This window comes from Uloborus diversus, chromosome 7 (assembly GCF_026930045.1).
Source record: "Uloborus diversus isolate 005 chromosome 7, Udiv.v.3.1, whole genome shotgun sequence".
NCBI lineage: Eukaryota > Metazoa > Arthropoda > Arachnida > Araneae > Uloboridae > Uloborus > Uloborus diversus.
This window is the reverse complement of record NC_072737.1, coordinates 96,782,442-96,796,851: the sequence shown is the minus strand read 5'-3', so window position 1 is coordinate 96,796,851 and position 14,410 is coordinate 96,782,442. Positions and strand designations below refer to the sequence as shown.

The following is a 14,410-nucleotide window of genomic DNA, read 5'->3' as shown; positions in this document are numbered from 1 at the left end:
AATGTGTCTGATATCCCTATTCAGGGGTGCCCACCCCCCTAAGGGTTAGGGCGCACCCGATAAATATTGCAAAGACCTCCCCTAAAAGCAAAAAATACCCCTCAAAACACCCCCTTAAAAATTTCAATGGCCCACCCCTAGGTGGGCACCTCTGCCAGGCGTGCCAACCTCCCTAAGAGCAAGGGCGCACTCACCGAAAGACCACAAAGACCCTCCTCAAAGTAAGAAAAATACCCCTAAAAACAATCCCCCCTAAAAACTTCTATGGCGCAGTCTGCACCATGACCCCTCCCCCCCCCTATGTGGGCACCCCTGCCTCTGCCCTACTGAAGTACAGTAGAAGTCGCTTATAACAATTGCAAAGGGCCATGATTTTTTCTCATTATGACCGAGTGCTTGTAAACAGCAAGTTTAAAGCAACCCTATTTTAAAGTTAGCAAACCATCTTGCTCATACGTGAAATACACCACCAGCTCAGTCATATCCAGCCGAGGACTGCAGTTTCGTGCTTATTAGCACTCATCAGCCCGGCATAGGAAAGTGACTGAGCTGGAGATGGAAAACCTCTTAAGGAAGCCAAGAGTGCGAAAATTAGCCCTTTCTAATGGATGGTAATTTACTGAATATACCTTGGCTCGCGTTCAATCTTCGAGTTGAACCGAACCATTGCTTCCGTCACTCGTCTGGTCTGCTAATTCTATATTAACTACCAGTTTGTTTCACACTCTTGGCTTCCTTAAGAGGTTTTCCATCTCCAGCTCAGTCCTTTCCTATGCCGGGCTGATGAATGCTAATAAGCACGAAACTGCAGTCCTCGGCTGGAAATGACTGAGCTGGCGGTGTATTTCACATATTTCTGCTTTAGCCCTTGCTAATGGGCGGTAATTTACTGAATACATCTTGCTCATATTCAATGTACTTAATTTGGCAAAAGCACGAAATTTTCAGTCCTCGGCTGGAATGACTGAGCTGGCGGTGTATTTCATGTATTTCTGACTTAGCTCTGGCTATAGGGCGGTAACTTACTGAAAGCTACTGCATGTTTTTTTTTTTTATCCTTGCATTTTTCGTGCAATTTTGTTTAAGACTTCATTTTTATTTAAAAAATTTTGATTTTATTGCAGTATTTATTTTTTTATGCTTGAGAATATTGAAAATCAAATATTACTTATTATAACAAGTAGATTCTGAACCAATTTTGCTAACTGATATTTGAATCACTTTTTGCTGAAAGGGAATATGCCAACACTGTTCATAAGTTGATGTATGCCCTTTCAACAAAAACTGATTCATTTAAGCATTTAGTATATTATATGGTATGCATCTTGCATATTAAAAAGTGAGTGTATAATCTATGTATCCATGTATGCCAGTCTAACTTCTTCTGAACGCCAGAGAACTGACAATCCCACTAGGTATTTATAGATTCGTAATTTTTCTGGCATCATGTTTAGGCAGCTTTTGTTTTTTATATGACTTTAATTAGTGGATTTATTAATGAAAGAGTCAATTCTCAAGGATGTTTCTATCAACTGAAGGAAAGCATACGCTGGCATTTTGCCAAAAACTACCCATGTTTTTTTTTTCAAGGTTACGTTTTTCTCACCTAGGGAAATGTGTAAGCTAGGCATTTTCTAGGGCATTTTTTTCTACGACTTATATTCTCTCTCTTTCTGTTTAAAGTGGAAGTGATTAAATGATTTACTTTAGTGATAAATGGAGGGGCATGTAGGGTGGGAGTGGAACAATTCTAGAGGTGCGCCACATCAAAATTAATGTACTGCTCACTAACTAATGTACTGCCACATTTGGCAAGAAAAGGTGAAACACCTAAAGTACACCACCTAAGGCAGTGTACTATTGGGACTTCACAAGGCAGTGAATCAATTCGCCGCAGGCCGGTTGCAAAAACTATCGTAAGCAGCCCCCAAAGGCGGCTAAAGAATCTCTGGCAACTAGTTAATCTTTAAAACAAGAGCCAATTCAGTTTTTTATGGTGATATTCATGTTATGCATATTAAACTGTTTAAGAACTAGTATTTTTTTAATCTCTGGCACATAAAAATTTATTTTCCTGTGATTCAACTGTTATACCAAGATTTTTAAAGAAGGGGAACATAATTTGACACAAATCATATCATATCTGATTGAAATGCTTTTTCTTTCTATGCAGACATTTGAAAGTTATGAAGATGAAGATACCGCTTCTGAAGAGAAAGCAGAGGCATTTCCTGTCAAGGAATCTGTCGATGAAGAGACACAAATGAGTAGGAGGTTTTTGAGGAACCATGACTTCTTTTACAATAAAAGTTCTCAGTTACATAACTATCAGGAAAACCAGTCAAACTACAGTGGAATTCCTAGGCTTAATGAGTAAGATTTTTCTATTCTTTTGCATGCTTATGAACTTATATTTACCCAATAGTTCAATTTTGCTTAATAATTTACAAAACTAAGTTTTGTGAATAAATATTTTTTTCTTAAATTTATAAGAATTATTAAAACAGTGTAAGAGTAGAAAGAGCATACGTAATACGAGAACACAGAAGAATGCTTGTTCATTTTAGAACCACCTTATTTTTTAACCAGCCCTAAACCCCTTAACGCGCATGCCGCAGATAACGAACGGAGTTGCTTTTTGTTACGTTGTAACAGCACTTTTCTCCCCATTTTGCTATCGGGATTTTAATGTTGTTTTTGCTGTTGAGCTTGCATTCGAAAATCGCTCCGCTTTATTAATTTTTAGGTACTAGATTAAGTATTGCAATAAAATACGAGGTTGCTAATATGTGCTAAAATATTCATTAAATTTACACAGTAAATAACAGGAAAATAATAAACAATAGAGGATAGGACGAAAAGCAATTATTTTTATAACACTAATTATTTTATTGATTTATTTTTCTTTTTGCTTTTATCTCAGTATATCATTTTTTTTTTCTTTTTATACACTTAAGAAATCAAAACTGTTAAATGTAAGAAGATCTACCTTTTAAAAGGGCTCAACAAAACATTCTTCAAACAATTGACTGATCGATCCAACCTGTGAGCATGGGAATTGAATGGACAAAAACGCTTAAACTGTGGGAATGATTTTCTAAGAGGATAAAAAGTATTCTTCGGTTCCTTTTGATATATACTTTTGATACCCTTCAAAACGACCAATAAACACAGAGCCGGTCGGTTCTTTTATCGTAACTCTGACTTTTAAATCCCTTCTGAGTGTCCAGATATCAGTTGCTCAAGCGTGGGAAGTATTTTAAAGATAAATGATTACAAAAGATCGAAACTTGCGGCTAATCCCCTATTTCCCTAAAGGATACTTTTGTGGATGCAACTAAAAGCTCCCAGCTGAGAGAGGAATAACAGAGACAGCCTGGGGAGAGGTCGAATCCCTAAGGAGGTGTCCCCCTTGGTGTCTTGTGGTCAACCCTTCTGCATTATTTTCTTACAACAAAACAGTTTGAATCAGAAAGGGATTTCAAAGCAAGCTTTACTGCTTGTATTTGGGAACATGTCTTCAGAAGAAAAAAAAAGAAAATCTTGCTTGAAATCGAGTCGGATTGTTTTTCTTTTTTTAAACATACTTGGATAAATTTTAGTTAGTTTCATAGGATTATTTACTAATTAAGGCAATTTGATTATTGAAAAGAAACCAAATATTTTATTTCTATTTTTAAAATCTCATAAAAGAAGGTGCAATTAAAACATTGGAGCTATTTTAAAACAATAAATAAAATCTGAAAAAGAAAGGGAGAAAAGGAATGTTTCGTTTCGTATGAGTAAAGCGAAAAGAACTCAAGATATTATCATCTCATTTGTAGTGTAGTATATATTTTATTTTTTTTTCATGGCCAACTATTACGTATAGTCAATGTGGTTGTCATAATTTTTGTTTGTGAAATTAAAAACATTCAAAACCGTATCACTAAAAATCCATCAAAAGGTGCCGCGAATATAAAAAGTTATAATTAAAGTTTGAAAATATCATCATTTAAAAATAAATAAACAAATCAATAAATAAATAAATAAATAAAAAATAATAATAGTATACAAATAAATAAAAAGCATAGTAAACACATTATAATTAAAAAAAAAACATACTCGTACAAAATTAAGATATGTAAGAGAATTTAAAAAAATATTATTGCATAAAATAAATTATAAAATTTGAGGATTATGAAACATTTAGTTAAGGATGCTTGTGTAAGACGGTGGATCTTTGATAACAAGAAAAAAATATTTCCGTTTCTTTGCTTTATTCAAGCAAAGAAATATTGGTAAAATGAGTAAGGAAACATTTTCACACTTCTTCATTATGAGTTCAAATGCCAGAATGCTAAGAAGCAAAACTTCCACGAAAAGATAAAAATGTATTGCCTGAATATTTAAAACATTATACGTGTCCCATCCAAGAGTACTTGAAAGGTTAATATCTTAGTAAAATAAAATAAATTACATCAACAGTTTCTTGAAATACTATAAGTTATAGCAGGCCGAAGCAAAAACTGCTAGAAACGCCGTGACGACACAGGTTCGTCGAAGGCAGTTAGGAACCATTTTCTTACGACGAGCCTGAATCGACCGGGGCAGTTTTAACATAAACTGCGCGGCCGATCCTGTATCGGCCGGGGCAAGGAATGGGTTAAAAGATAGAATAATTCAAATGTCAACTTCAAAAAAAAAAAATTTTTTTTTAATATATGACTTTTAATTTTTATTTTGTAAGTTAGGGCTGTGGTTTCCAAACTTTTTATTACTATATTCCTTTCTTTTTAGCCTACTTTCCCATAAAAGTAAAAAAAAAAAAAAATGAAGAAAAAGAAGATTAATGCCTCTTAAAAATATCTCTAAAAGCAAAAAAAAAAAGTCTAAAATAAATAAAAATAATTAAATAAATGTTGAAAAAATAAAAGTTGAAAAGTGGGGTTTTGAGATAAAAAAATTATGTGCCTGTTGATTTGTTCCCCTCCCCCCTCTTTCCCTTCAATAACTTTTGACGGAACAGTATGATTCTAACCAACCTTTTTTTTACGTGCAATACACCGACAGCCCGTTTATCCTATCCAGAGACTTCAGTTTTGTTCATGATATCTTTCCATCAGTCTGGAATAGGGATTGATCGCAAAGCTGGATCAATTTTAATCGAGCTGGATTAAGATTAAATCTTAATCGAGCTGGAAGCAGATGTCATCTCAATGAAGCTGTGAGTGCCAACAAATTCGTAGATAAAAGTACATATATTTCATCAGTGACAGTCCACAGACATGGTGCGGTTCAACTCTAGAATTGCAAACAAAACTTGTGTATTAAGCAGCAAGTTACTGCCCCAAAGCCAGGGCTAAGGCAGAACTACATGCAATACATCGATAGCCTGGTTATCCCATTCTTTAGTGGACTCTTAATTAAAGGCTGAAATTAAGCAAGCATATAATTCAAGTCAAGTCATGAGGTGAAAGCCTCATCCACATTGCTTAAGTTCAACCTTGAAATTAGTTTGTTAATTTTCATTAACAAAATTAACTTTATAAATACTAATATTTTTCATTGTTTTTGGCAACAATTAAAAAGTGGATTTTGAGTATTGTTTAGTCATGGCCCCACTAAATTTTGCTTATGCTTATATTCCCTGACAATTGCTGAAACTCATGGCAACAAAGAGGACACTACAGGGAACCTCTGTTTCCATTGATTGAGGGATGCATGGGTTCTGTTCAGCGCCTCTTGCGGTCAAAATGTGTGGTTTATTGCAAAATGGGGTTTAACGCAGAAAAATTAAATTGTCCAGGCTTGTTAAGCATCAGAGCCATCTAGTAGGGCCACTGTTTAGGTTTGTCGCTGTTTATAACCTATTTTCTTCAAAAATATACAGTAATGCAAAATATACAATTTTGTTGTGAATATGCCTGAATCAGGCACAAAACGAGCAAGAGTGTACCGTAAAATGGGAGAACATTGCTCCTCTAGGGATAACATTGTTCTAAAAAGTGTATAAGTTTTTTTACTGATTTTCGAGGACTTCAGTGATGAAGTGGTTGACAATGCGGAATTTCTTTCAACTAGGTAGAAAATAACAGTAAACAAGTAGGCAAGTTGCCAATTCGAGACCCAAAAACTTTTACACTTTTTGGAGCAATGTTATCCCTGGAGGAGCAATGTTCCCTTGTTTTACGATATTAAAAATTATTTATTATTAACAACTGCGTGTCCCCTTCAAAAATTTTGTTGCTTCTCTAGGTCAGCATTGCCCACAGAATGGAAAACAGTGAGTTAGGGTGTTATGGAAAGATCAGTAAAATTTTTTAAAAAAAGTTAAAAAACTTTAAAAGATGAACATTTACTTAAAGAATAGTTGAACATTGCAAAAAATTCTTAGAATAGCTTGTAAGCTATGATACTTAATTTGAGGGAAAATGCATGTTTTTCTTTGAAGTGAAGACAGCTATAAGATTTTAAAAAATTGATTGTTTAAATTGTTTTATAAATACAAAGATATGTATAGGAATTTTCAACAATTATGTTTAATAAATAATTTTCTCTACAGGAATGAAGAAGACAAATATTTAAATTTTCTTAGTAAAGTTACGGAAGACATTTTAAGAAGTGGAGTTTATTCTGACAGGTACATGATTCTCTCGGAAAGATGTATTTATACTAAATCATAAGAAATTTTAAATGATAATATACTTTCCTTTATTTAGGGCAATCCAGCGTGCTTTTGATTTTCACAGGCAATTTCATCAGAATGATGGTAATGAGGTAGGCATTTTGCTTTGCTTTTGATAGAACTGTAAAACCTTGTTTATCCAGCTCCCGTTAATTCATATCAAATTTGTAGCATATTTTAAGTTTTATATTCACATGCATAGTAATTTTAAGTTATGATAGCAGAAACGTACCTATATAAGTGTGCCAAACATTCCTTTTTTACTTGGATCTGTTAATGATTAAGCGTTTGTATGCTCATGGTTAATTCAAACACCACACGGGTTTGAAACAGCGCACAATCAATTAGTTTTTAGTTTAGAAAATGATGCAGTTAAAAAAGAATATTTTTTAATGTTTAGTAAATAAGTCTATATAATTTTATTACATTTGTTTGTAACAAAATTATTTTGTTTGTTTTTTATGTTGTAATAAATGTTGTCTGCTTATTGAAGGATTTGTTTTTTCTTTTATTGTCCATATTACCTTAGTTATTCAGGTTTTCGACTTTCGGGGTTGCCTTTCATCGTAGTCACTATGGATAAACGAGGTTTTATTATATATATTTATTGTTCTTCTAATTTAACGAGCTGATGTGTGCATCACATGATTTGCTTTTACTACAATTTAATGTCATTTCCCCATTACTGGCAATTTTAATGTGGTTCAATAGTTACTCTCTAAACATCACCAACAGTGGTCAAATTAAAATTAGATTTTAAAAAAAAAATTAAAAAAAATTGCCAAATTTGTCGCCAAGTTGGCGACCAGAAGACTGGCGATATATTGCCAAGTCCGCCAAATTATAACACCACTTGAGTTTGCATCGAAATTAACAATGATTTCCCCCCAAAAAGGGGCAAAAGACCCTTTTAAAAACACCCAAATGCAACCAAAAGGAGAGCTGCACAACTAGACCCCACTAGGAGTCTACGTACCAAATTTCAACTTTCTAGGACTTACCGTTCTTGAGTTATCCGACATAGATACTCACGTCCCCACATACAGTGGCTCCCAAAAGTGTTCGTACACCTACGACTTTTCAGTGAAATAAGCCCCTATGCATTGGTTAGAATTAATATTTCGGAATAGGTATTCAATTATAAAATCTGTGATCTATTTTTAACAAAACTACACGAAAATTTTTAATAAAACATTAAAACTTAATTTTTTAAAAATCAAAAACCAAAAAGTGCCGGAAATTTTCTCACAAAAATCTTTGTACACTTTAAAAAAATGCCAAAAAATTAGTAAATAATCTAACTTTTTACAAAATTATTATTTAATAGAATATCATGCAGTATCAACAACAGCTTTTAAACGTCTGGGAATAGATTTCATTGTTTTTTCTTACTTTTTTTATGCAATTTCTGAATAAGTGTTCAGCCGCACTTCAAGTCTTACTGTTTCTAGTTCGCTTTTCGTTTCAATGGTGCATTTTTGTAATCTAGCCACCAGATATCTTCAAATATGTTCCATTAAGTTTAAAGCTGGCGATTGAGGAGATATTTCTAAGTTTAAGGACGATTTTTGAGGTACCAAACGCAAACGTGTACTTCTTATCGTTATTTTGATAAAAAAGCAAAGTTGTTTCCGATTGCAAAATTTTGGTCTAATAGTTTAAAATTGTTTTTTGAAATATTTAACTGAACAGCATAATTCATTATTTCATCAAAAAATTCCAAACTACCAAGTCCTGATGCTGTTATGCACCCTCACACAAAAACACCTTCACCGTCCTGATTAACTGATCCAGCTAAGTTCTTAAGATTAAATTCCTCATTTTTTCTTCTATTGACAATTATACAACAATTTATCCCAAAATATTGAATTTATTTTCATCTATAAGTAAGCCCTTGTGCCAAAACGTTTTGAGCTTATTCATCATTGATTTTACGACAGAAAGCGTAAGTTTACTGTTACGAGAAAATTTCTGCGGGAAGAAATCTCCTTTAATCCAGCTAATCAGAGAACTTGGAGAACAATTTTAGGTGAATATTAAATGTAAAATCTTTCATTCAATTCAGCAGAAACTTTTTCAGCGCTCAAATGTGTATTTTTCATAATTTTTTTAACTGTAAACCTCCGATCACGCTTTGTTAACTTTGCCAGTTGACCTTTACTTACCTTGTTTTCGATCCGATTTTTGTCTTTAAAGCATTTTATCAAGTACTTCACTATAGAATGGTATAAATTAACAAATTTAGAGACATTTCAAACCAATTTATGGCTACTGTGAGGGAAAAAAATCAAATTTGGAATCGTGTTTGTTGTTTTCTACTCATACCTGCCATTTTAAAAGAATAAGCAGAATATTAAAGAATAAATAAACAAAAAATTAAAGGCAAATGACTTGACAGTGTCATTACAATGCAAAAATAATGAAAAAACCACTTATGATAATTTTCATCATGAATTTATTCGAAAATATTTCACTGTACGATGACTTTTGTGGCGTATTTTTTTTCTCTCATCGTTTTTTGACAAATTTCAAAAATAAAATTTGGCAATATTTTGAAAAAAAACTACTAGGTTTTATTTAGAATGGCATAGGAATGGTGTGAGAAAAAATTGGATTTCATATTCGAATTCAGTTTTGCATTATTTTGGTTTTACTACAAAATTTCAAGGTGTACAAAATTTCAAGACTTTTGGGAGCCACTGTACATACATAGAAACGTCACGAGAAAATATGTTGTAATTAACTCGGGAATCGTCATTATGGATATTTCGCGTGTCTATTTTCTTAGGCATTTATCCATGTGTGGTCGAGTCGAAAAAAAAAAAAAAACAATATTTATTCAGGGGTGATTAAAATGAAAATTAAGGTCAATTTTTGAGTGAAAATTTTTTTGCGAATACAATGCTTCCTTTTTTTGTAAAAGGAAGTAATAAAATGTTTACTTTTGTAAAAAATTAATTGGCAAACCAATGTCATTTTTAAAAAAAAATTACCAAAAAAATATTTTATGTACCTGTTTTAGGTTTACACCAGAATTTTTTTTAGGATACGTCAAATTTATTGTAGAACTATCTTAGTATGATTTGTAAAAAATTTCTATTTTAATAGTTCATTGATTTCATCCCATAATTGAGAACATACATCGCATAATATACTGTTATCGGGCTGGATTGTCATGTTTTACTTTTACACAATGTGATTTTAAGTTTTTTAAATATGAGTTATTTATTATACCCATTTGAAGTAAGCTGTTAAGTGTGCTCCATTTAAATATTTCAATATGGTTTGCTAAAAACATTGTGGTTGTGTAAAAATTTTAATATTAGATAAGGTTCCAGGGGGTGATTACAAGTTTATGAAAAAATATCTGAAAGTTTTAAATAAAAACAAAGCAGGTCATTTTCAAAACTGAGACCCCTAATACATTATTTGTTACATATATACCTTAATTGCTTTGGACAAACATTTCTTATATTCAAATAGTCTCTTTGGTCAAACTAGTGTTTATGTTTGATTAAATTGTTAATGTGTTATAGTTATTTTTGAGCTGGTATCTCCAAATAGTATTTTGTGAAAGCAAAAGTCTCACAACAAGTTTTCTGTCTGTCCCAAGCAAATAATTTTTCAGTAATAAAAATTGCACTAGTTACTGAACACATTAAAAAGAATTTAACTAGATGCAATACCTAAATCTCATAATCAATACAATATGAACTGATTGAGATTTCATGTGTTTTTTTTTTAGTACAGAAGTAAAACAGAAACTATAGATGTCATGTTTGTAAAAAAAACTAAAAAAAAAAAAAAATGAAACCAAAAATAGTTATTCAGCCAGCTATTCAACATCTACCATAAAGAGTATGGAATTTTGTTTAAAATTTTTCAATTTGATGATCTTCATAAAAATTTTGATATTTTGAACAGATACATTTGCTATAGATATGTGCATCGCCTAATTTTTGTTAATCAATATCAATATTTAACATTACCTTCTAAATATGTTGAGAAATTAATGAAAAAGTTCTCTTTTTTCTTTCATGCATACATGATTGAAAGCAAATAGCTTTGTCTTGCTAAAAATTTTCCCTACTGTCTGACCATTGATTACATGGAAAGGCTAATATCCGGTTCATAGGCGGAAATGGACTTATCTATTAATTTATAGGGGTGTTGGTTTGTTACAGATGTGCACTTTTGCCTCTCTATTATTTAGCCTTAGTTTTGCAAAAATGAAAATTTGCTCTCTCAGCAACATTTTTTTAATCTAAAGTATATTTGATCTATATTCTCACGGCAAAAATGAGTTGATTTATTTATTCACAACAAAGTTTTGAGCTTACCATTTTGCTTTTACGTTCCTGAACGAAATGAAAATATTTTCTTTTCTTTTTGTTGTTTCCATGGTAACTATTTTTGTTTTCCCTTATTTTATTTTAGAGAATGCAATAAATGAATAAGGCACTAGTGACATCATAAAACGTGTGCATCAAAATCCCATTGTTATTTTTCCCTTCTCCCCTGCTAGGTTTATTTAGATGGAATAGTCTTTACTTGGCAGATTGCCAAACTACATACAATCCATGGTCAAACAGTACCTGCTGTGTATTGATTTTCAAATTGCAGATAATTTTTAGTTGTGTGCGAAGATACTTCATATTTTTATCTTACTATGTATTTACATATGTGTCAGTGAGAAGCAAAGGGATGTAAGTGGACTTTTTTACGTTTGAGAAAACACATTTGACATACGATCCTAAATAGGCTTTCATTGATTTTTTTTCTAAATCATGCTGTATAGCAAAACCTATCAGGGCTACTAAAACTATTTCTTGCACCAATGCAGATGCGATGTTCTTCTACTATTTATGCAGGTTATCTCGAAATTTTTTATTTTGGCACTTACATCCCTTAGCTTCTTGCTGCCTCACACATATATACGTACACACATTTAATGTGTAGTATTTTTAAAGGAAAAATTGCAGTCACTGTTGGAGCAAGTATTGGATGGTCTGAAAATTTCAAATGATGAGCCAGAAGATATCGTCTATCATAAAAGAAAATCATTTTTGTCTAGTCAATTATATACACCTCCTGAAAAGGAATATCTGTCTAATAATTCTCTTGGGAGTATGGCTGCAAGTTCAGAGAAGGAAGATGAGGAGGATTTTCAGTCTAGAATTCAAGCTGAATCAGATGTTCCATTAAACGAAACAGCTGAAAGTGATAGCGAATCAGAATCGAAATACTCTTGACAAATGCCTTAAGGATTATTTGTTCAAATTTTTTGTAAATGTACACACATATCACTCATTTAGTAAGCACAATGTATAAATTTTTAATTTCATCTACAAACATTCAAACCTTGATATGTTTGTAGAACAATGAATTATATAGGTAAATAGAAGTGTAACTACTTACTATATTTTACAAAAATTTATTCAAAGTAAACTTAATGAAAATTATTTTTAAATAATACCTAATAGAATTTTTTACTTTATCTAATTTTTATAACATTTATAGCCAACTCCCTTTTTATAATACTATAAACTAAAATTTTAAATTATGCAATAAGGTAATCTAATCATTATAAACTATTATAATCTCCTCTTGTATTTAAGACACTTTTTTCTTTTCAAATACATGTAGAATATGTGTATGCATGCATGAAAAAATTATGATTTGAAATTTCAATATAAAATATCTAATTTGTATCATTACTTCATATATCAATGCTTCAGAGCAACAGTAAGACATCTGATCCCAGAAATAACAGTAAGATGTCTTACTGTTGCTCTGAGGCAACAATATCTTCAGAAGTGTTTCCGGTTTTTTTTTTTTTTTTGGACATTTGTAGTATTCTTAATACAGAATCTTTAAAATTAATCCTAACATAGAATGAATTTTTTTTTTTTAAATGTGAATAAAACTAAGTGTATCTCATTTGTCAGAAAGAATAATACATTCAACTATTTTATAAATTAACTAAATTAGAATGCTTTAAATCATTTTTGTAAAAGTGAAATAAATTATTGAACAGCTTTTTTTTTCATTATTTGCATAAAACAACCATTTGTAAATATTTGCATTACATATTTATTTGAAAAAAGATCTTATATAAATTGAAAATAATTGTTAAAATTAAATGTATATGATTTTTATATTGAAAAATCATCTAAATATTGTCTTATTATGTTTTTGAATTATATTGTTAGATGTTGTAAAACAAAAAAGACTCAAAGATGAAAATAAATACTTTTTTAGAAATCTATTTTTTATTTTATCATGCAAAAGAAACTATTCTTTGATAAATAGCTTTCCAGATTTTTTTTTTTAATTTCCCCAATTTTCAGTTTTAAAGTGCTTTTCCATTTCAAAACGGCCCCCACCTTGAATTAATATTGCTGAATTTACGAGTCTTTATTGTGACCTCCTGAAGAAATCAATGTTATAGCTCAGGGGTTCCCAAAGTGCGGGCGGCGGGGTGCCGCGAAGTGCCCATGATTTAAATAGATATGTTCGGGTCAGTGGCGTAGCTAGGGTGGGGAAGTCCACCCTGCGCAACAAATTAATCCTTTTGAGGTGGAAAAAATAAACGTATTTTTCAAATGAGGAAATTATGGTTTTAATCTGTTACTGCAGGCGAAAAGAAAATCTTCGAATTGTAAGTCTAATTTGATATGTTTTTAGCAAATATTCAATTTGCATTTTGCTGATGTTATGCCTGTGAAATGTTGCTTTTTCCTTTTCACCAACAGTTGCCAAATATCATGAAACAGTTACTTAAAAGTAGAGATAGATAGATTGTGAAATGCTCAGTGATGCTAGAAGGAGAAATATAACTTGATATGAAAAAAAATAACTAAAAACTAATTTAGAACTATTGAGGGGGAGTAAAGAATTTGGGGCATTTAGTTGCAACAAAAAAGGAAGATGTACAGCTTTTTAAAAGTCCCAAACACAAAATTTCAACATTCCATTGCTAATATTTTTAGTTAAGTGAAATGCATGATGTGTGTATGTACAGACACAAACATCACATGAAACTTGCCAAAATGATTTCAGGGATGGTCCAAAAGAACATCCTGCTGTGTGTACATATAGGTACAGAAATCATAAAAAAATCTATGTTTTGCAAGAAGTGATAATAGAGGTAAACAAAGCAACAGAGCACTTGGTGATACCACTGTCCTTTTGAAGCTGGAAGACTTGAAACAGCATCAGCTTGAAAGATTAACTTTTGGGATTTCTTTCTAAAAACATATTAAAAATCAATATTGAAAATAAAAAATGAGCTTTCTTTTTGCTTTCAATTAACTCATATTATTGATAGAAGTAAAAAAATGAAGAAAAACTTTAAAGCAAGCTTTTAATGGCCACTGCTAAAAAATTAATGTTACACAGATTTTTTTCAAAGTGTAATTTGACAAAATACACTTAGACACATATACTTTTTGGCAAAATAATTTATCAAAAGGAACTTTTATTGAGCAAATATTGATCTTACACTGCATGTGACTGCATAAAGACACAACTTTCATACAGAAATAAGTTTCGAATAACACATTTGCTTATAAGTACCCGGGGTTAGCATTTTGACATTAAAACCAGGGGTCGATTCAAATGCAAATTGGGTCTGCTTTGCGACTCCTTCACAAAATCCTATATCATATAAGCTGCCGAATCATAAAATTTCATATCTTAAAATTAGATCTTTCACAAAATATCATTTGTAAATAGTTTTTT

At 31.5% G+C, this 14,410-nt stretch overlaps 1 protein-coding gene across 1 annotated transcript in view; it reads left to right on the top strand.

Moving 5' to 3' along the window:
• Positions 1 to 12,160, top strand: part of LOC129226806 (spermatogenesis-associated protein 7-like) — a 31,859-nt gene extending 19,699 nt beyond the window's left edge. Inside the window, exons 7-10 of the mRNA XM_054861434.1 lie at positions 2,174 to 2,373; positions 6,545 to 6,622; positions 6,702 to 6,759; positions 11,638 to 12,160. Of these exons, the coding sequence (XP_054717409.1) occupies positions 2,174 to 2,373; positions 6,545 to 6,622; positions 6,702 to 6,759; positions 11,638 to 11,919 (618 nt within the window). The 3' untranslated portion in view covers positions 11,920 to 12,160. The remainder of the gene's footprint in view (positions 1 to 2,173; positions 2,374 to 6,544; positions 6,623 to 6,701; positions 6,760 to 11,637) is intronic.
• The last annotated feature ends 2,250 nt before the right edge of the window (positions 12,161 to 14,410 follow it).